The sequence below is a fragment of the Oncorhynchus keta genome, chromosome 11, assembly GCF_023373465.1.
Source record: "Oncorhynchus keta strain PuntledgeMale-10-30-2019 chromosome 11, Oket_V2, whole genome shotgun sequence".
In the NCBI taxonomy this organism is placed as follows: domain Eukaryota; kingdom Metazoa; phylum Chordata; class Actinopteri; order Salmoniformes; family Salmonidae; genus Oncorhynchus; species Oncorhynchus keta.
This window is the reverse complement of record NC_068431.1, coordinates 39,938,419-39,959,627: the sequence shown is the minus strand read 5'-3', so window position 1 is coordinate 39,959,627 and position 21,209 is coordinate 39,938,419. Positions and strand designations below refer to the sequence as shown.

Sequence of the window (21,209 nt, the reverse complement as noted above, 5' to 3'; positions counted from 1 at the left end):
ATTTCTGGAGAGAGTAATTTTCAGAATTAATAGTTCAAACTGTTTGGGTATGGACCTGGAAAGTATGACATTACTTTGCAGGCTATCTCTGCAGTAGACTGCAACTCCTCCCCCTTTGGCAGTTCTATCTTGACGAAGATGTTATAGTTGGGTATGGAAATCTCTGAATTTTTGGTGGCCTTCGTGAGCCAGGATTCAGACACGGCAAGGACATCAGGGTTAGCAGAGTGTGCTAAAGCAGTGAGTAAAACAACCTTAGGGAGGAGGCTTCTGATGTTGACATGCATGAAACCAAGGCTTTTTCGATCACAGAAGTTAACAAATGAGGGTGCCTGAGGACATGCAGGGCCTGGGTTTACCTCCACATCACCCGCGGAACAGAGAAGGAGTAGTATGAGGGTGCGGCTAAAGGCTATCAAAACTGGTCGCCTAGAGCGTTGGGGACAGAGAATAAGAGGAGCAGGTTTCTGGGCATGGTAGAATATATTCAGGGCATAATGCGCAGACAGGGGTATGGTGGGGTGCGGGTACGGCGGAGGTAAGCCCAGGCACTGGGTGATGATGAGAGAGGTTTTATCTCTGGACATGCTGGTTGTAATGGGTGAGGTCACCGCATATGTGGGAGGTGGGACAAAGGAGGTATCAGGGGTATGAGGAGTGGGACTAGGGGCTCCATTGTGAACTAAAACAATGATAACTAACCTGAGCAACAGTATACAAGGCATATTGACATTTGAGAGAGACATACAGCGAGGCATACAGTAATCACAGGTGTTGAATTGGGAAAACTAGCTAAAACAGTGGGTGAGACAACAGCTAATCAGCTAGCATAACAACAGCAGGTAAAATGGCATTGACAAGGCAACGGGGCCGACAGATAAAACAAACAAGCAGAATGGAGTACCGTGATTTGTGCACTCGGTGGGTGGGTGTATGTATGTATGTATATATTATTGACTGAGGGTGTAACTGAAGCTGTATAGAGCATGACATATTCCAGTACTAACAATTCAATTGAGCTATATTAGCCATGTAGTCTGACAATGTCAAAGGAAAGACATTGTCAGTCAGGAAACTATTTACTAAATGTTTTGTTGGCAAAATTATTCTAGATTGAGCATCCTCTTTGAATGAATTTGGGGGGTATAAATGGTCTTTAGCAATCTAGAACTACCGGTAAAAGATCAATCAGAAAGGAAGAGGCAAAGCCGCTCAATATGTACTCTAGAACCTCTTTGGACCCCAGGACACACCCGCTCTCACTACAACTACCAGAATTCAATGCGTACATTAACAAGAGGCTCAAGACTGTTTGTGTTGCACGACTGAATAAAGTGATTCGGATTTATTCTTTGTTATTCTGGCGTGTAGAAGCCCAACAAGGTCGGTTCATTTATATATCCCCCACCCCATAAACCCTTATTGGAAATATAGCAATTTTTCCCTTCAATGTAATGCTTGTAGAGAATGCTTGTCTCCTAGGCTAGTCAACGTGTATTTTCCAGCCATGCATTGCCATTGTTGCTAGCGAGCTACGGGTGTGAAATGTTATTTAATTGAAGAAGCTAGCTAGGTTAACACAACCAACTCCGTTTTCTAAATATTGCTAGCTAGGTCGATAACTTGCTTGTAGCTAGCCTAGGCAGCCGATAGTTCTACATCCTTTTAGATTTGCGGGCCAGGCACAAGGTAACGTTAGTTAGCTGCCACTGCTAGCGACACATTGCTTTGTGGTCCCAACCTGACGACTTCTTGGTAAACGTCACGCATCTCTGTTTTCTCGTGTAGTGTATTGCATAAACAATTAGTCTACATAATGATGTTGCTTCAAAAACAGGTGATTCATTGAACAGGTGATTCATTGAAAGCTATCTCAAGCGAAAACAATTTAGGATATGTCCTGCTGTCTGTTTATTTCGCTGTTCCTGTTGTACGTATATCAATGGTCAGCTTTACACTTTCTATGCAGATAGCATAACACTTGTTCTGAACGCTTTGCCAGGTAGATAGATAATTACCTATACGTGTTTTATTTCATCTAATGTAAAGAAAACCACCATAAATAAGCCCAAAGTGAATAATGTAGGCCCATCACTGTATAGCACAGAATCTAATCCTTAAATGCCTAATCCTTTGTCCTACATTTCAGAAAAATGGAAGCAAATGGTTTTGGAAGATTGATTGCCAGCAGTCTTTGCACCTGATGGTGATACCATCATGCTCATATCTGTTCACTTCACCTTCCTGTAGATTGTTGCCATGGAGCACTGTGACGGAAATGAGCCAGCAAGTGATACAAAGCATTTGTCTGCTGGCTGTGAGCAGACGGCCATGGGTGACCAGGATTCACAGACTGAGGTGAAGCCTCCATCTGACATTTCTGATGCTGTACCCCTTGAGCATCAGCCATCGGGGAAACTGAGGAGGACTGCCTTAAGATTCTTTGGAGGACGCAAAAGCATCTGTGTTTTACCAAACTTCTTTGGGGGAAGGAACAAAAATCTAAACAAGTGGTCCTCTAAGAAGGGAGTCAGCAAGAGTAAAACTCATGATGGACTTAGCAAGGCAGACTGGGAGGACAGTCTGGGAATTGGATATGTCCCAGCAGGATATTTTGAGTACCACAGCCAGAAAGATACTGCTGGAAAGGCTTGTAGGGAATTTGGTCACCCTACTGGTGATCAGAAGTCATTCTCTCTTCCCCGGCAGAAAAAGGGTTTGCGAGAACTTTTTAACAGCATCAGGCGTCGTAGAAAGAATAGAAATTGTGATTTTGAAAAAAATGAAATGGTTACGAATTCTCATGTCTGCAACAAAGAGGTGCCTATTGCCCAGACTATCATTGACCAAAATGACATGGAGTGCCTGGGCAGTTTGTCTGAATCCAATGTACCTGTTTTGGCAAACATTGACGATTGTTTGACAATTGCTCCTGAATGTATTAATGTTGATGTCATAGTGTCTGAGAAAGACCTGGTGAAACAAGGGAGTCTTGATTCTCTGATAGGGGACCTGAAGAAAGGTGAGGATATGGTAGAGACACTCCACATAAACACAGAACCAGATTCTTTCCCGAAGACTAACCTAGAGCATACTGAGAACGTACAGCTGCCTACTGGCTCATCTCAGATGAGCTTGATGTTTGGTGATGTGGCCTCTCTAAAGAGTTTTGACTCGCTCACTGGCTGTGGTGACATAATAGCTGATCAAGACGATGACAGTATTGCAGATTCTCAGGGCACAGTCTCAGCGGAAAGGAGTCGAAATGCAGGCAAACGGAGTTCCTGTTATGTTACGTACCAGGGTGGAGGAGAAGAAATGGCCACCCCTGTTAAGGTGGACAGGGATTATCTCCACGACCTCTGGGAAAATGAGGTTGCAGAGGGCTCTTGCTATACCCACAGCCACTTAGAAGACTTTCTAGAGCACAGTGAAAGTCCTAGGATGACACCTGAAGAGCCATCTAGCTCCTATACCATGGACATCAGCAGCAACAGCAATGGTGCTCTTGGAGTTACAGAGACCACCCTTACATCTTTGGATGTCATGACCCCACAGAGCGAAAATCAAGTGTCAGTTCCTAACAGCGATGAGGGTTACTATGACTCTACCACCCCAGGACAAGATGAAGACGGACGTGACAAAGTTGACAGGATCAGGACCGATAGACTACCAAGGGACAGTTATAGTGGCGATGCATTGTATGAGCTTTTTGAGCCTGATGACAGTCTTATCAGTCCACCTTTTGAAAAAGCTAAGCTGCCCGTCTCTGATCCACTTGAGTTTTTAGACATGTCAGCTCAGTGTGGTGGTGAAGATGTAAATGCTGTGTTCGCTCCTGAAACGGGTCTAATTGAAGAGGACAGGCTAACTGGGAATAGGGAGAAAATGCTTGGCAACCCTAAATTGTCAGATGCTGTTGTTGGCACCTTTACCTCAACATGTCAATCACAAGAAATTGACTCTGAGCAAAACAAGCCACAGTCCCCACGGTTAAGAGGAAATCATGATCTATCTAAAACAAAGAATGACTTGGAGGATGACCAGACAGTTTGCTTCTCCCAAGCCCTAGTGGACTTCACAAAACAATCACATGTTTATAGTAATTCAACTGAAAGCATGGGAGGCTCTGAGTCAAACTCTCCCTTTGCCCAAAACATGCAAGCCCTCCCAGCCATTGTCACATTTGATGTCGTGGACATGGATAACGAGGGGGAATATGACCAGCAGAAGGATATGGTAATGGAGGAGGAATACATCACGTCGCCTTATGAAGTGTTTGAAGAAAGCTACCTGCAAAAGGATGCGTTTGCTGAATGTGACTTAACTATGTTTGACCTCCTTGAACAGAGTCTCAGTAATACTTGGGGAATCGCCAGCCTGCCACGTCACCTTAGCCTTACACAAGTCAATCGGTCGAGTCCACTTGCTCCTCTGCTGAGTCCTTTGGCCTTAAATAGGAGAAGTAGATCCCTGGACACAGAGAGCTTGGAGTTAGAGATGACTGACATGTATTTAGGGAGTGGGGCAGCACTAGCGTCTTGCCCTAGAACTGAAAGGGACTCGAAGAGAGTGTCCTCGCTTCACCGCAAAAATAATGGATACATTTCCACTTCAGAAAACCGGGATAATAGACAGATCATGTTTCCGTCATGGCAGCCAGAGACTGAGGGGACCGTAACGCACCCACGAGCAGATGGGGAAAGAACAGAGCAGACGTACAGTCTCTATCAAACTCAAAACAGACGAATGATATCATTCGGTCAGCCTGTCAGTCGAGTCCCAAACTGTAAATCTCAACAGATCTCAGCTAGCAAAATGACTGACAGAGTATCCTGTAATTATATCTCTCAGATTACAGGACCGTTACATAGGCCATTTCATCTTCCTTTGCAATCAGAATCCTGTCGGCCCCATGCCCCCTATGGAAGATCAGTTAAGGCATCAGATGGCGGTGGTGAGGCCCTTTTTTACACATCGAACATTAGCTCTCATCCTTAAAATCAACATAACATGCCTCAACCTTGGTTGTGAGTCTGGCAGTTCTGTAAGCAGGGCTCTAAACTAACTTTAAAAATTTAGGAACACCAGAAATGTGATTTTTAAAATTGGTTAAGATACAGTATAGCCTAGCTACTTCTAAATCACATGTTGTGCTCTAGAAACGAATATGAAACCCTGTAAACACTTTTTTTTTATTATAAAAAGCAAAAATGTTGACATAAATACCTCATTAAAATTAAGTCATTTATGGAATATTACGTCTCTACATAATGTAAATTCACTAACATTTAATGTTGTACACCGTCTCTTTAAGAGCATCAAGTTTGTGATGACATGCAAGACGTCATTCGTTCATTGTTATGATCATGGATCTCCTGAAGAAGCTATCCGTTTTCCTTTCTGTGCCCCCAAATGTTTGGATACTGTTTTCAGGTTGTTAGCTAGCTAATGAGGTATCAAACATGACTGAACAAGGTGTAAAACAAATGCAGTCCGCAAGTAGTTTTAGAACGTCCTGCGACATGGTTTATGAATGTAAAATGCGGCCTCCCAACCTGTGACAAAAAACAACAAACGTTGCACTGATAATATGGGTTAGCTCTTTTGAATTGTTTGGGCTAGAATCAAGCAGTTTTTGCTGTATTAATGGTGCAAGCATGACGCGAACGAATCTGGACTCTGGGAAACGAGAAGCCTTATTACAAAAATTATACAAATAAAATTAAGTTATTTATTTTGTTGCACTGGTGCTCCCAAATTAAAACTCCAGGTTGAGGTCGCACAGCAAAATATTTAGTCGCAAATGTGCACTTTAAAGCCCTGCCTGTAAGGCCAGTGGACTATGAGCAGCAGGCAGACTTCACCATTAAAGGAAGAAAAACTGGATATGGTACACCCTGTTGAATGTAACAAACACACGGTGCCTTCGGAAAGTAATCAGACTCCTTGACTTTTTCCACATTTTAATACGCTACAGCCTTATTCTAAAATGGATTTAATCGTTTTTTCCCAATACCCCATAATGACAAAGCAAAAACTTTTTTTTAGACATTTTTGCAAATTTATGAAAATAAATGGAAATATCACATTTATAAAAGTATTCAGACCCTTTACTCAGTACTTTGTTGAAGCACCTTTGGCAGCGATTATAGCCTCTAGTCTTGGGTATGACGCTACAAGCTTGGCACACCTGTATCTGGGGAGTTTCTCCCATTCTGCTCTGCAGATGCTCTCAAGCTTTGTCAGGTTGGATGGGGAGCATCGCTGCACAGCTCTTTTCATGTGTCTTCAGGGATGTTTGATCGGGTTCAAGTCCAGGCTATGGCTGGGCCACTCAAGGACATTCAGACTTGTCCCAAAGCCACTCCTGTGGTGTTTTGGCTGTGTACTTAGTCGTTGTCCTGTTGGAAGGTGTATGTTCGCCCCAGCCTGGGGTCCTGAGAATTCTGGATCAGGTTTTCATCAAGAATCTCTGTACTTTGCTCCTTTCATCTTTTCCTCGATCCTGACTAGTCTCCCAGTCCCTGTTCCTGAAGACATCCCCACAGCATGATGCTGCCACCACCATGCTTCACCGTTGAGATGGTGTCCGGTTTCCTCCAGACGTGACGCTTGGCATTCACGCCAAAGAGTTCCATCTTAGTTTCATCAGACCAGAGAATCTTGTTCCTCATGGTCTGAGAGTCTTTAGGTGCTTTTTGGCAAACTCCAAGCGGGCTGTCATGTACCTTTTACTGAGGAGTGGTTTCTGTCTGGACACTCTACCATAAAGGCCTGATTGGTGGAGTGCTGCAGAGATGGTTGTCCTTCTGGAAGGTTTTCCCATCCAAAGAGGAGCTCTGTCAGAGTGACCATCGGATTCTTGGTCACCTCCATGATCAAGGCCCTTCTCCCCCTATTGCTCAGTTTTGCCGGGAGGCCAGTTCTAGGAAGAGTTTTGGTGGTTCCAAACATCTTCCATTTAAGAATAATGAAGGCCACTGTGTTCTTGGGGACCTTCAATACTGCAGACATTTTTTTGGTACCTTTCCCCAGATCTGTGCCTGACACAATCCTGTCTTGGAGCTCTACGGACAATTCCTTCGACCTGGTTTTGCTCTGACATGCACTGTCAACTGGGACCTTTTAATATAGACGGGTGTGATTTTCAAAATCGCATACAATCAATTGAATTTAGCAAAGGTGGACTACAATCAAGTCGTAGAAACATCTCAAGGATGATCAATGGAACAGGATGCACCTGAGCTTTATTTAGTCTCATTTACATGATTACTTATGTAAATAAGGTATTTAAAATAAAATAAACTGTTTTCGTTTTGTCATTATAAGATATTTTTTGTAGATTGAGTAAAACATTGAATTTAATCAATTGTAGAATAAGGCTGTAACGGAACAACGTGGAAAAATCAAGGGGTCTGAATACTTTCCTAAGCAAATTCCCAGAAATGTAATGAAACCTCTTCTACACTTAGTATTGAAATGTGGTATACATGTTATGTACCACCAAAGACACCATCTAGTATGTTTGCATAACTGAAAATAGAATGACTGTCTGTTACTGCAAGTATTTCACTCTGTTGTATAATCCTTATTTGTGTTGCTGTTCTATCATACTGTGTTGTCTTGTGAACAGTCATAATAGAGGCTCTCTCATGCAGTCTTTCATTAAAATGTTCAGGCCTGAGTATGCCTTGCATTTGTACAGCCCAGAGTTAGGCCACACACAACACGTATTACACATATTGGTAGGTACTGTGAATTGGTAATTACTGTAAACTACGTGGTCATTTTAAAATCAAATTAAATTTGTCACATGCACAGAATACCTCTTGTGTAGACTTTACTGTGAAAGGCTTCCTTAAGAGCCCTTCCCAACGATGCAGAGTTTAAAAATAAAATGTCACTGACTAAAGTTGTATCTAGCCTATAAAGTATTTTTTATGACTTTCTTTACAGAAAGTTGTTGACTACAGTCTAGGACGGTGCTTGTAAACTCTTAGGATGGTATTATATTTTAATTTCGATGTAATTATAAGATGCCGCCTCGACATGCAGATTTGGATCGCAGGTCAATTAACCTTTTGAGATACCAAATGTATAGAGAACAGCATTGATAATGTCTTACATTTTTGTGAAGACAAATTGTAATCTATTAACTATTACAATATACTGTATGTGTTTTAGGCTACATTTTAGAATGTATTTCATCGTGCATCAGTTAACCATTGTATTTTTTGTGGTTAGGGCATTTGTTAGCTGTTTTTCTTTTTGGGGGGGTTGACAGAAGTTGATGTGAAAGTAATTGTTTGTTCAATAGGTTTGTATTCTGTAGTACCTCTGCAAGTATTCAAAAAAGTGAGGTTGAATTTGTATTCACAACCAATCCATCTGCTGAGAACAGATATACAGCAACAGTCAAACGTTTGGACACCTCCTTATTCAAGGGATTCTCTTTATTTTTACTATTTTCTACATTGTAGAATGATAGTGAAGACATCAAAACTACAAAATAACACATATGGAATCATGTGTAACCAAAAATTTGGGTATCTGTGACCAACAGATACCTTAGTTTCTGTAGTCCCAGTCATGTGAAACTCATAAATTAGGGCCTCATTTATTTCAATTGACTGATTTCTATGAACTGTAACTCAGTAAAATCTTTGAAATTGTTACATGTTGCATTTATATTTTTGTTCAGTGGAGATAGATTCTAATTAGAGAATCTGTCTGGCAAAGTCTGTGAAAATGTATTTTATGTCAATGTCAATAATCTGCTTGGCATTTTGGGATATTTCCCCGGCACCATTTCTTCTAGTCCTGTGAAGAATAGAATGCTGCCTTGCACTTAAATCATCTATACATTTGTTTTGTTTGTAGATAAAGATTTTTAAAAACAATGGGATAATTGGGAGACTTTTTATATTATTTCTGGTCTGTTTTATAGATTCCTCATAAATGTTCCTTATTTCTGGAATTATATTACTATTGTAAAACCTTTCCCATATTTTACACTCAGTGGTCACATCTGTAGTTTGTTTAACTCAGTTTTTCAATAATAAGGAATATAAATGTATATTGGTGACAATATACTTGTCACATACATTTAAGGAGACACTCTGAGCAACTTTCCAACTGGACCCCCGCAAAAATCAAACCCACAGCCCTGCTGTTGCAAGTGCCGTGCTCTACCAAATGAGCCACACGGGACCATATACACATCAAAGTGGTGTCAAAGTTCATATACATTAAATAAAATAATAAAAACAGAAAATTCTGTCATGTTGTTATGCCTACATGTACTGTATACTGAACTAAAATATAAATGCAATCAAAGATTTTACTGAGTTACAGTTCATATGAGGAAATCAGTCAATTGAAATAAATTCATTAGGCCCTAATCTATGGATTTCACATGACTGGGAATATTGATGGGTCTCACAATGGGCCTCAGGATCTCATGGTATTTCTGTGCTTTCAAATTGCATCAATAAAAAGCAATTGTGTTCGTTGTCCGTATAATAACCCCACCGCCACCATGGGGCACTCTGTTCACAACATTGACATCTGCAAACCACTCGCCCACACGACGCCATACGTGTGTTTGCGGTTGTGAGCCGGTTGGACGTACTGCCAAATTCTCTGAAACGACTTTGGAGGTGGCTTATGGAAGAGAAATTAACATTAAATTATCTGGCAACAGCTCTGGTGGAATGTCCAGCAGGCAGCATGCAAATTATACGGTTCCTCAAAACTGAATACATCTGTGTCATTGTGTTGTGTGACAAAACTGCACATTTTAGAGTGACCTTTTCTTATTCCCAGCACAAGGGGCACCTGTGTAATGATCATGCTATTTAATCAGCTTCTTGATATGCCACATCTGTTAGGTGGATGGATTATCTTGGCAAATGAGAAATGCTCGCTGACAGTGATGTAAACAAATTGGTGCAAAAATTTTGAGAGAAATACACTTCTTGTGTGTATGGATTTAAAAATATATATTTGATTTCAGCTCATGAAACATGGGGATGTTGCATTTATATTTGTGTTAGTGTAGTATATACAGTGCCCATTAGATTTCTTCACATTTTAATCAAATCAAATCAAATAATGTGTTACAAAGTGGGATTAAAATTGATTTAATTGTCATTTTCTGTCAACACTACACAAAATACTCTAATGTCAAAGTGGAAGAAAATATACATTAAATTAATCATTAAAATATAGTCATCGCATAAGCATAAAGTTCAGAAGTAAAAATTTGTCTGAATAAATCACATATGAATTTACATGGAAATAATACAGATTGACATGATTTTTGAATGACTGTCCCAATTGGCTACCCCAATTTCGTGGTATCCAATTGTTTTTTTAGTAGCTACTATCTTGTCTCGTCGCTACAACTCCCGTACGGGCTCGGGAGAGACGATGGTTGAAAGTCATGCGTCCTCCGACCCAACCAAGCTGCACTGCTTCTTAACACAACTCCCGCACCAATGTGTCGGAGGAAACACTGTGCACCTGGCAACCTTGGTTAGTGCGCACTGCGCCCGGCCCGCCACAGGAGTCGCTGGTGCGCGATGAGACAAGGACATCCCTACCGGCCAAGCCCTGACGACGCTAGGCCAATTGTGCGTCATCCCACGGACCCCCCCCCCCACGGTCGTGGCGCTGCAATATAGCGCCCTTAACCACTGCGCCACCCGGGAGGCCCCATGTATTGCATTTCAAGCACAGATTCAACTACAAAGACCAGGGAGATTTTTTTAAAGCCTCATAAAAAAGGGCAGTGATTGGTAAATGGGTAACAATAACCAAATCAGACATTGAATATCTCTTTAAGCATGATCAAGTTAATTATGCTGTGGATTATGCATTAAACCTCCCAGACACATCAGTCATCTTTCTGAACTGAGCTGCAGGACAGGAATGAAACTACTCATGGATGTTACAATGAATCCACTGGTGATTTTAAAACAGCTAAAGTACATTCGCTGTGATGGGAGAAAACTGAGGATGGATCAACTACATTCTAGTAACTCCACAATAATGACCTAAATGATAATGGGGAAAGAAATATACAAAACATCCATCTTAAATGTAACAAGGCACTAAAGTAATACACGTTTGGCATAAATGCAATGCCTTATGAGTAACTGCCTCTTTATTTTCAAGCATGGTGGTGGTTTGCATCATGGTATGATTATGCTTGACATTGGCAAATAGTGGTGAGTTTTTCAGGATAAAAAAAAACGGGGTGAAGCTAAGCACAGGCATAATCTTATAGGAAAACCTGCTTCAATCTGCTTTACACTAGACTGGGAGAATAATTCACCTTTTGTCAGGACAATAACCTACAAGGCTAAATCTACACTGGAGTTGCTTACCAAGAACACAGTGAATGTGGCAAAGTTACAGTTTTGACTTAAAACTGCATGAAAATCTATGGCAAGTCTTGAAAATTGCTGTCTGACTATGATCCCCAATGTCTTGACAGAGCTTGAAGAATTTTGAACTAATACCACAGTAGCTGATCTAATGTCAATGACGAAAGCAACAAAATGAAAGTTTGGCATTTACTGTTATTTTTTTAATCAATTAGTTTGGTGAACAGCAGGGTTGAGGTCAATTCCATTTCAATTCAGGAAGTACACTGAAATTCAAATCCTCTTCAATGCTTTTCTATGAGGAAAATGTCGAATTGGAATTTTGTTTGCTTTCTGAATTGACTGGAATTGAAATGGAATTGACGCCAACCCTGTTGAACAGTGATGCATAGAGAGAAGGTTGCACATTGTGTATGTTCCCTCATGTAGGCCTATAGCAGTGGAGGCTGCTGAGGGGAGGACAGCTCATAATAATTTCTAGAATTTAGTATAATGGTTGGAATGGAGTGAATGGAATGTTATCAAGCAGAAGAAAACCATATGTTTAATTCCATTCCATTCCCGCCATTATTATAAGCCTTCCTCCCTTCAGCAGCCACCACTGGCCTATAGTATCTACATTATATGGATTGCCTATGTTCTCCTAGCCTCGCAAGCCAGTCTGATCTCATGAGCTTACACAGATGTTCAAATACGTTCTCTATTTATTTATTTTATTTTTTAGAACAAGAGACACTACTGAACAAATAACTTTACAATTGTAAATGAGACAACAATCCAGCAGCATACAATCCTGGACTATTTCATGGTATTTTTGGGTTGGAGATGGCCACTGCTGAAATAGAAGAGCATCAAGGTCAGTTTGCAGTCTCATCTGTTGTAAGCAAGCCTCCAAATTCCTCCCCATTTGCTGTACAACCATGTAGGCTATTGTGCTCAATGGATTTACAGAGACGGAGGAGCAGATTTAATAATATGGCATAACGAGGATTGTTTGAAGCATACTTCACGAATAGTATGTCAGAGTGGTTGTTGACAAAACACCTGGAGCTACAAGATAAGGCATCAAATCTGTTGCCACTGGAAAAATGCTCAGAAATTCATCAAGTGAAATGTCACACCCTGACCACAATTTAGTAGGGTATGTCATAAAGCTTGAGTATGATTACATTACAGGTATTCATCTGAGCATATTTATCTGAAACTGTCTTTTGTGTCCAGACCATGAGAGCAGAGCTATTTTCCTGAGATCTGTAATTCCTTGTGTTTCCTGAACTGTAAACACATTAACATGAGGGGAAATGCTACTCTTAAGGTTGCCTGGCCATCATCCAAGACCTTTTGTGGCCAACTACTGTGCTCAACCTCACAGTCTCCAGAGGAGTTGGGACACAGAAAACAGGAACTATTCTTGTTGTTCTCCGGATTTATATAAGTGTGTATAGGCCTATGTGGATATCAAATCAAATGTTATTTGTCACATGCTCTGAGTACAACAGGTGTAAGTAGACCTTACAGTGAAATGCTTACTGACAAGCCCTTAACCAACAATGTAATTTTAAGAAAAATAAGAGTTAATTAAAAAATAAAAGTAACAAATAATTAAACAGCAGCAGTAAAATAACAATAGCAAGGCTATATACAGGGGGTACTGGTGCAGAGTCAATGTGCCAGTTAGTTGAGGTAATATGTACATGTAGGTGGAGTTAAAGTGACTATGCATAGATAATAAACAGAGAGTAGCAGCAGCGGAAAAGAGGGGTCTGGGTAGCCCTTTGATAAGATGTTCACGAGTCTTATGGCTTGAGGGTAAAAGCTGTTAAGGAGCCTTTTGGACCTAGACTTGGCGCTTCGGTACTGCTTGCCATGCGGTAGCAGAGAGAACAGTCTTTGACTATGGTGGCTGGAGTTTTTTTTACAATTGTTAGGGCCTTCCTCTGACACTGCCTGGTATAGAGGTCCTGGATGGGAGGAAGTTTGGCCCCAGTGATGTACTGGGCCGTACTCAATACCATCTGTAGTGCCTTGTGGTGAGAGACCTAGCAGTTGCCATACCAGGCGGTGATGAAACCAGTCAGGATGCTCTCGATGGTGCAGCTGTAGAACCTTCTGAGGACCCATGCCAAGTCTCCTGAGGGGGAATAGCCTTTGTCGTGCCCTCTTCATGACTGTCTTAGTGTGTTTGGACCATGATAGTTTGTTGGTGATGTGGACATTAAGGAACTTGAAGCTCTCAACCTGCTTCACTACAGCTCCGTCGATGAGAATGCGGCCTTGTGAATGTTGACCTTTTTAAAGATCTCACATCGGCTACGGAGAGTGTGATCACACAGCCGTCCGGAACAGCTGAGGCTCTCGTGCATGTTTTAGTGTTACTTGCCTCGAAGCGAGCATAGAAGTAATTTAGCTCGTCTGGTAGGCTCATGTCACTGGGCAGCTCGCAGCTGTGCTTACCTTTGTAGTCTGTAATAGTTTGCAAGCCCTGCCACATCCTACGAGTGTCGGAGCCGGTATAGTACGATTCAATCTTAGTCCTGTATTGACGTTTTGCCTGCTTGATGGTTCGCCGGAGGGCAGCTCTACCTTTTAGCTCAGTGCGGATATTGCCTGTAATCCATGGCTTCTGGTCGGGGTATGTACGTATGATAACTGTTGGGATGATGTCATCAATGCACTTATTGATGAAGCCAGTGACTGATGTGGTGTACTCCTTAATGCTATTGGAGGAATCCCGGAACATATTCCAGTCTGTGCTAGAAAAACAGTCCTGTAGCTTAGCATTTGCTTCATTTGACCACTTTCTTATTGTCCGAGTCACTGGTGTGCTTCCTGCTTTAGTTTTTGCTTGTTAGCAGGAAACAGGAGGATAGGATTATGGTCAGTTTTGCCAAATGGAGGGAAAACTCTCCAAATGGAGAGCTTTGTACGCGTCTCTGTGTGTGGAGTAAAAGTGTCCTAGAGTTTTCCCCTGGTTGCACATTTAACATGCTGGTAGAAATGAGGTAAAATGGATTTAAGTTTCCCTGCATTTACTTCCCTGGCCACTAGGAGCTTCGCCTCTGGATGAGCGTTTTCCTGTTTGCTTATGGCCGTATACAGCTCATTGAGTGCGGTCTTAGTGCCAGCATCGGTTTGTGGTGGTAAATAGACAGCTACGAAGAAAATAGATGAAAACTCTATAGGTAAATAGTGTGGTCTGCAGATTATCATGAGGTACTCTACCTCAGGCGGGCGAAACCTCAAGACTTCCTTAGATTCCGTGCACCAGCTGTTGTTTACAAATATACATAGACCGCCACCCCTTGTCACCAGAGGCCGCTGTTCTATCCTGCCGAAAAAGCGTAAAACCCACCAGCTGTATGTTATTCATGACGTCATTCAGCCACGACTTGGTGAAAATAAGATATCACAGTTTTTAATATCCCGCTGGTAGGATATACGTGATCGTAGTTCGCCTATTTTTATTTTCCATTGATGGTACGTTGGCTAATAGGACTGATGGTAAACGGAGATTACCTGCTCGGCGTCAGATCCTTACAAGGCACCCAGATCTTCGTCCCCGATATCTCCGTCTCTTTCTCCTGCGAATGACGGGGAAGAGGGCCTTGTCAATTGTCTGAAGTAAATCCTTCCCGTCCGACTTGTTAAAGAAAATGTAATCCTCCTGTTCGGGATGAGTAATCACTGTGCTGATATCTAGAACCTCTTTTCGGTCATAAGATACGAAGGCAGAAACATTATGTACAAAACAAGTTACAAATAACGCGAAAAAACACACAATAGCACAATTGGTTAGGGGATCATAAAACGGCAGCCATCTCCTCCAGCGCCATTACTTATACACTGAGTATACATTAAGAACACCTTCTCTTTCTTTGACATAGAATGACCAGGTGAATCCAGGTGAAAGCTATGATCCCTTATTGATGTCTCTTGTTAAATCCACTTCAATCAGTGTAGTGGGGTGGCAGAGTAGCCTAGTGGTTAGAGCGTTGGACTAGTACCCGGAAGGTTGCAAGTTCAAACCCCCGAGCTGACAAGGTACAAACCTGTCATTCTGCCCCTGAACAGGCAGTTAACCCACTGTTCCTAGGCCCTCATTGAAAATAAGAATTTGTTCTTAACTGACTTGCCTAGTTAAATAAAGGTAAATAAAAGATAGAGGGGAGGAGACAGGTTCTAGAATGATTTTTAAGACAATGGAGACATGTATTGTGTATGTGTGCCATTCAGAGTGTGAATAGTTAGGACAAAAGATTTAAGTACCTTTGGACGGGGTATGGTATTAAGTGGCAGGCGCACCGGTTTGTGTCAAGAACTGCAACGCTGCTGGGTTTTTAACACTCAACAGTTTTAAAGATTTAATGTCACATGCACAAGTACAGTGAAATGCCTTTCTTGCAAGCTCTAACCCCAACAATGCCATAATCAATAACAATGCAAGACTAATAATAACAAGGAAAACCTAAAACACACTAAATATCAAAATAAGAAATAGAAAGAACCTAATAAAGTAAGTAAGCATACTATATACAGGGTTAGTTCCAATACCATATTTACAATGTACATGGATACTGGAGTGATAGAGGTAGATACTGTAAGGTGACTAAGGGGTAAGGTGACTAGGCATCAGGATATATGACAAACAGAGTAGCAGCAGAGTATATGATGATTTTATGTGAGTGGATGTGTGTAGAGTCAGTATAAATTTATGTGCATATTATGTGTGTGTGAGCAAATTATGGAGTGAGTGTTTGTATTTGTGTTGGAGTATCAGTGTGCGTAGTAACAAAAGTTCAACTCAGATAGTCTGTGTAGCCATTTTGTTAGCTATTTCATCGCTATTTAGCAGTCTTATGGCATGGGGATGGAAGCGGTTCAGGAGCCTGTTGGTGTCCCGTGTATATCAAGAATGGTCCACCACCCAAAGGACATCCAGCCAACTTGACACAACTGTAGGAAGCATTAGAGTCCACATGGGCCAGCATCCCTGTGGAAAACTTTCGACACCTTGTAGAGTCCATGCCCCGATGAATTGAGGCTGTTCTGAGGGCAAAAGGGTTTAATGTTTGATATACAGTGCCTTGCAAAAGTATTCATCCCCCTTGGCATATTTTCCTATTTTGATGCATTACAACCTGTAATTTAAATTGATTTTTATTTGGATATCATGTAATGGCCTTAAACAAAATTGTCCAAATCGGTGAAGTGAAATTTTAAAAAGTGAGTAAGTCAACAGAAAAGTGGTGTGTGCATATGTATACACCCCCTTTGCTATGAAGCCCCTAAATAAGATCTGGTGCAACCAATTACCTTCAAAAGTCACATAATTAGTTAAATAAAGTCCACCTGTGTGCAATCTAAGTGTCACATAATCTGTCACATGATTTCAGTATATATACACCTGTTCTGAATGGCCCCAGAGTCTGCAACACCACTAAGCAAGGGGCACAACCAAGCAAGCGGCACCATGAAGACCAAGGAGGTCTCCAAACAGGTCAGGGACAAAGTTGTGGAGAAGAACAGATCAGAGTTGGGTTATAAAAAATATCTGAAACTTTGAACATCCCACAGAGTACCATTAAATCCATTATTAAAAAATGGAAAGAATATGGCACCACAACAAACCTGTCAAGAGAGTGCCGCCCACCAAAACTCACGGACCAGGCAAGGAGGGCATTAATCAGAGAGGCAACAAAGAAACCAAATATAACCCTGAAGGATCTGCAAATCTCCACAGCGGAGATTGGAGTATGTGTCCATAGGACCACTTTAAGCTGTAAACTCCACAGAAATGGGCTTTACGGAAGAGTGGCCAGAAGAAAGCCCATTATTAAAGAAAAAATAAGCAAACACATTTGGTGTTCGCCAAAAGGCATGTGGGAGACTCCCCAAACATATGGAAGAAGGTACTCTGGTCAGATGACACAAAAGTTAGCTTTTTGGCCATCAAGGATAATGCCATGTCTGGCGCAAACCCAACACCTCTCAACACCTCTCATCACCCCGAGACCAACATCCATGTTTTTCATCGACAGGGACTGGGAAACTGGTCAGAATTCAAGGAATGATTGAAGGAGCTGAATACAGGGAAATTCTTGAGGGAAACCTGTTTGTCTTCCAGAGATTTGAGACTGGGACAGAGTTTCACCTTCCAGCAGGACAATGACCCTAAGCATACTGCTAAAGCAACACTCGAGTGGTTTAAGGATAAATATTTAAATGTCTTGGAATGGCCTAGTCAAAGCCCAGACCTCAATCCAATTGAGAATCTGTGGTATGACTTAAAGATTGCTGTACACCAGTGGAACCCATCCAACTTGAAGGAGCTGGAGCAGTTTTGCTTTGAAAAATGGGCAAAAATCCCAGTGGCTAGATGTGCCAAGCGTATAGAGACATACCCCAAGAGACTTGCAGTTGTAATTGCTGCAAAAGTTGGCTCTACAAAGTATTGACTTTGGGGGGTGGGGTGGGGTGGGGAGGGGGGTGAATAGTTAGTTGGTTATTACTGCATTGTCGGAACTAGAAGCACAAGCATTTCGCTACACTCGCATTAACATCTGCTAACCATGTGTATGTGACAAATAAAATTTGATTTGATTTTAGTTATGCACGCTCAAGTTTTCAGTGTTCTTGTCTTATTTCTTGTTTGTTTCACAGTAAAAATAATTTTGCATCTTCAAAGTGGTAGGCATGTTGTGTAAATCAAATGATACCCACCCCACAAAAAAATATATTTTAATTCCAGGTTGTAAGGCAACAAAATAGGAAAAATGCCAAGAGGGGTGAATACTTTCAAAGCCACTGTACTCAGTGTATATAGAGAAACTGAAAGCTCTATGATTTTAATTTAAAAGAACACATTTGAACATTAACAAGTGAACAAAATAAAAATGTGACTTGGACTGTGAAACTATTTGAAGTGTAGATGGGCCAAGGCTGGGTCATTTCAGCGCAATGGATCCACTACAAAGGCTGTGGTAGCATAGCAGCAGGAAATAATATATTGCCAGCACTACGGACGGCTATATATGTACTCTAATAGAGGACGAGTAAAGGTCCAAACAAATATATATTGTTTCTCTTTGCTAATTTGAGCTGTTCTTGCCATAATATAGACTTGATATTTTACCAAATAGGGCTATCTTCTGTATACCACCCCTACCTTGTCACAACACAACTGATTGGCTCAAATGCATTAAGAAGGAAAGAAATTCCACAAATGAACTTTTAACAAAGCACACATGTTAATTGAAGTGCATTCCAGGTGATTACCTCATGAAGCTAGTTGAGAGAATGCCAAGAGTGTGCAAAGCTGTCATCAAGGTAAAGGGTGGCTACTTTGAAGAATCTCAAATATAAAATATATTTTAATTTGATAAACACTTTTTGGTTACTACATGATTCCATAAGTGTTATTTCATAGTTTTGATGTCTTCACTATTATTCTACAATGTAGAAAAAATTGTAAAAATAAAGAAAAACCCTTGGATGAGTAGGTGTGTCCAAACTTTTGACTGGTACTGTATATTAATACATTTGTATTATTCAGGGGGTGCTGCAGCACCCTCAGCACCTCTACTTCCTGTGTCTATGTGTAGTAGAGGCATGTAGATTTTCCACTGCAGTGGTTTAGCCCCACTGTAATGCAGCAGTCTCCCTGGTCTAATATTTTACTGGACTTCTAAAGTACCTCTCCACTCCATCCCCCTACCCAGACCTCTTCTTTCTGCTACACAGTATTTCGTGAAAGCTTATTATAAAAGCATATTCTACCATTGTGGGATAGTAAAAATAGCAAGTTCTCACTAATTATGTTTGTTTCATTTTAAAAATTATGAACAAAAATGATACATATGTGCAGTCATTGTCACTGGGCAATGTATCTGGTTCCAGATAATTAACTTCTACCATTTGAAAGGTACAGGCACATACAGTGGGGCAAAAAAAGTATTTAGTCAGCCACCAATTGTGAAAGTTCTCCCACTTAAAAAGATGAGAGAGGCCTGTAATTTTCATCATAGGTACACTTAAACTATGACAGACAAAATGACAACAACAAAAAAATCCAGAAAATCACATTGTAGGATTTTGAATGAATTTATTTGCAAATTATGGTGGAAAATAAGTATTTGGTCACCTACAAACAAACAAGATTTCTTGCTCTCACAGACCTGTAACTTCTTCTTTAAGAGGCTCCTCTGTCCTCCACTCGTTACCTGTATTAATGGCACCTGTTTGAACTTGTTATCAGTATAAAAGACACCTGTCCACAACCTCAAACAGTCACACTCTAAACTCCACTATGGCCAAGACCAAAGAACTGTCAAAGGACACCAGAAACAAAACTGTAGACCTGCACCAGGCTGGGAAGACTGAATCTGAAATAGGTAAGCAGCTTGGTTTGACGAAATCAACTGTGGGAGCAATTATTATTATTAAATCCTGCAGTGCCAGACGTGTCCCCCTGCTTAAGCCAGTACATGTTCAGGCCCATCTGAAGTTTGCTAGAGATCATTTGGATGATCCAGAAGAAGATTGGGAGAATGTCATATGGTCAGATGAAACCAAAATATAACTTTTTGGTAAAAACTCAACTCGTCGTGTTTGTAGGACAAAGAATGCTGAGTTGCATCCAAAGAACACCATACCTACTGTGAAGCATGGGGGTGGAAACATCATGCTTTGGGGCTGTTTTTTTGCGAAGGACCAAGACGACTGATCTGTGTAAAGGAAAGAATGAATGGGGCCATGTATAGTGAGATTTTGAGTGAAAACCTCCTTCCCTCAGCAAGGGCATTGAGATGAAACGTGGCTGGGTCTTTAAGCATGCCAATGATCCCAAACACACCGCCCGGGCAACGAAGGAGTGGCTTCGTAAGAAGCATTTCAAGGTCCTGGCGTAGCCAGTCTCCAGTTCTCAACCCCCATAGAAAATCTTTGGAGGGAGTTGAAAGTCCGTGTTGCCCAGCAACAGCCCCAAAACATCACTGCTCTAGAGGAGATCTGCATGGAGGAATGGGCCAAAATACCAGCAACAGTGTGTGAAAACCTTGTGAAGACTTACAGAAAACGTTTGACCTCTGTTATTGCCAACAAAGGGTATATAACAAAGTATTGAGATACATTTTTGTTATTGACCAAATACTTATTTTCCACCATAATTTGCAAATAAATTCATTCAAAATCCTACAATGTGATTAAAAAAGAAAAAATCTCATTTTGTCTGTCATAGTTGAAGTGTACCTATGATGAAAATTACAGGCCTCTCTCATCTTTTTAAGTGGGAGAACTTGCACAATTGGTGGCTGACTAAATACTGTTTTGCCCCACTGTAGTCATCCGAGGGCAGTGGAGACTCCTCTGATTCTAATATTATACGTTTCCCATACTTAGATGAGTTGCAAAGACAGACAGAATCCTAGTAATTGAGGTCAAGACAATATTATGTTTCCCCCCCCTATTATTTAATATTTAATTATTTAATGAATGGTCTTGTCTGTGGACTAAATACTGTATGCCTGTGCTTTTCCCATGTTACCCCTTTCTTCATCTCTCCAGACAAGCTCCCAGTTATTGTTGGCTTCTGATTCAAATCCCTTGTGCTTGCCTCTGAGGCAGTCGGTAACCACTCCTGTCTACCTGCTGGCATTGATAAGACCACACAACCAACCAGGCCAGTGCTCTGCTACCGCTCGTCTCCTGGAATCTCCCCCATGACGACTTAGTCTATGTTCCACCAGGTCACTCAGTGGTAGAAAGAACGGTGCGGGTGTGTTGGAACAGCAAAGCTGCTGGGTATCCTCAACCACTTGT

The 21,209-nt window shown here is 41.3% G+C and overlaps 1 protein-coding gene across 3 annotated transcripts; it reads left to right on the top strand.

Annotated features, from left to right (window-relative positions):
• Window positions 1-1,174: 1,174 nt before the first annotated feature.
• Window positions 1,175-8,903, top strand: LOC118390257 (APC membrane recruitment protein 1-like). 3 transcript variants are annotated; one of them, XM_035780634.2, is made up of 2 exons: window positions 1,175-1,383; window positions 2,251-8,903. In XM_035780634.2, the coding sequence occupies exon 2, from the start codon at window positions 2,260-2,262 to the stop codon at window positions 4,999-5,001; it is 2,742 nt and encodes a 913-aa protein (XP_035636527.1). In that variant the 5' UTR covers window positions 1,175-1,383; window positions 2,251-2,259; the 3' UTR covers window positions 5,002-8,903. The 3 variants fall into 3 exon arrangements, with proteins under 3 accessions (XP_035636527.1, XP_035636526.1, XP_052313159.1); XM_035780633.2 differs by having other exon boundaries at window positions 2,150-8,903; XM_052457199.1 differs by lacking the exon at window positions 1,175-1,383 and adding an exon at window positions 1,451-1,837 and having other exon boundaries at window positions 2,150-8,903.
• Window positions 8,904-21,209: the final 12,306 nt, after the last annotated feature.

Excerpts from the sequence above, each read along its gene's own strand:
- LOC118390257 (XM_035780634.2), top strand. The coding sequence starts at position 2,260 with ATGGAGCACTGTGACGGAAATGAGCCAGCAAGTGATACAAAGCATTTG.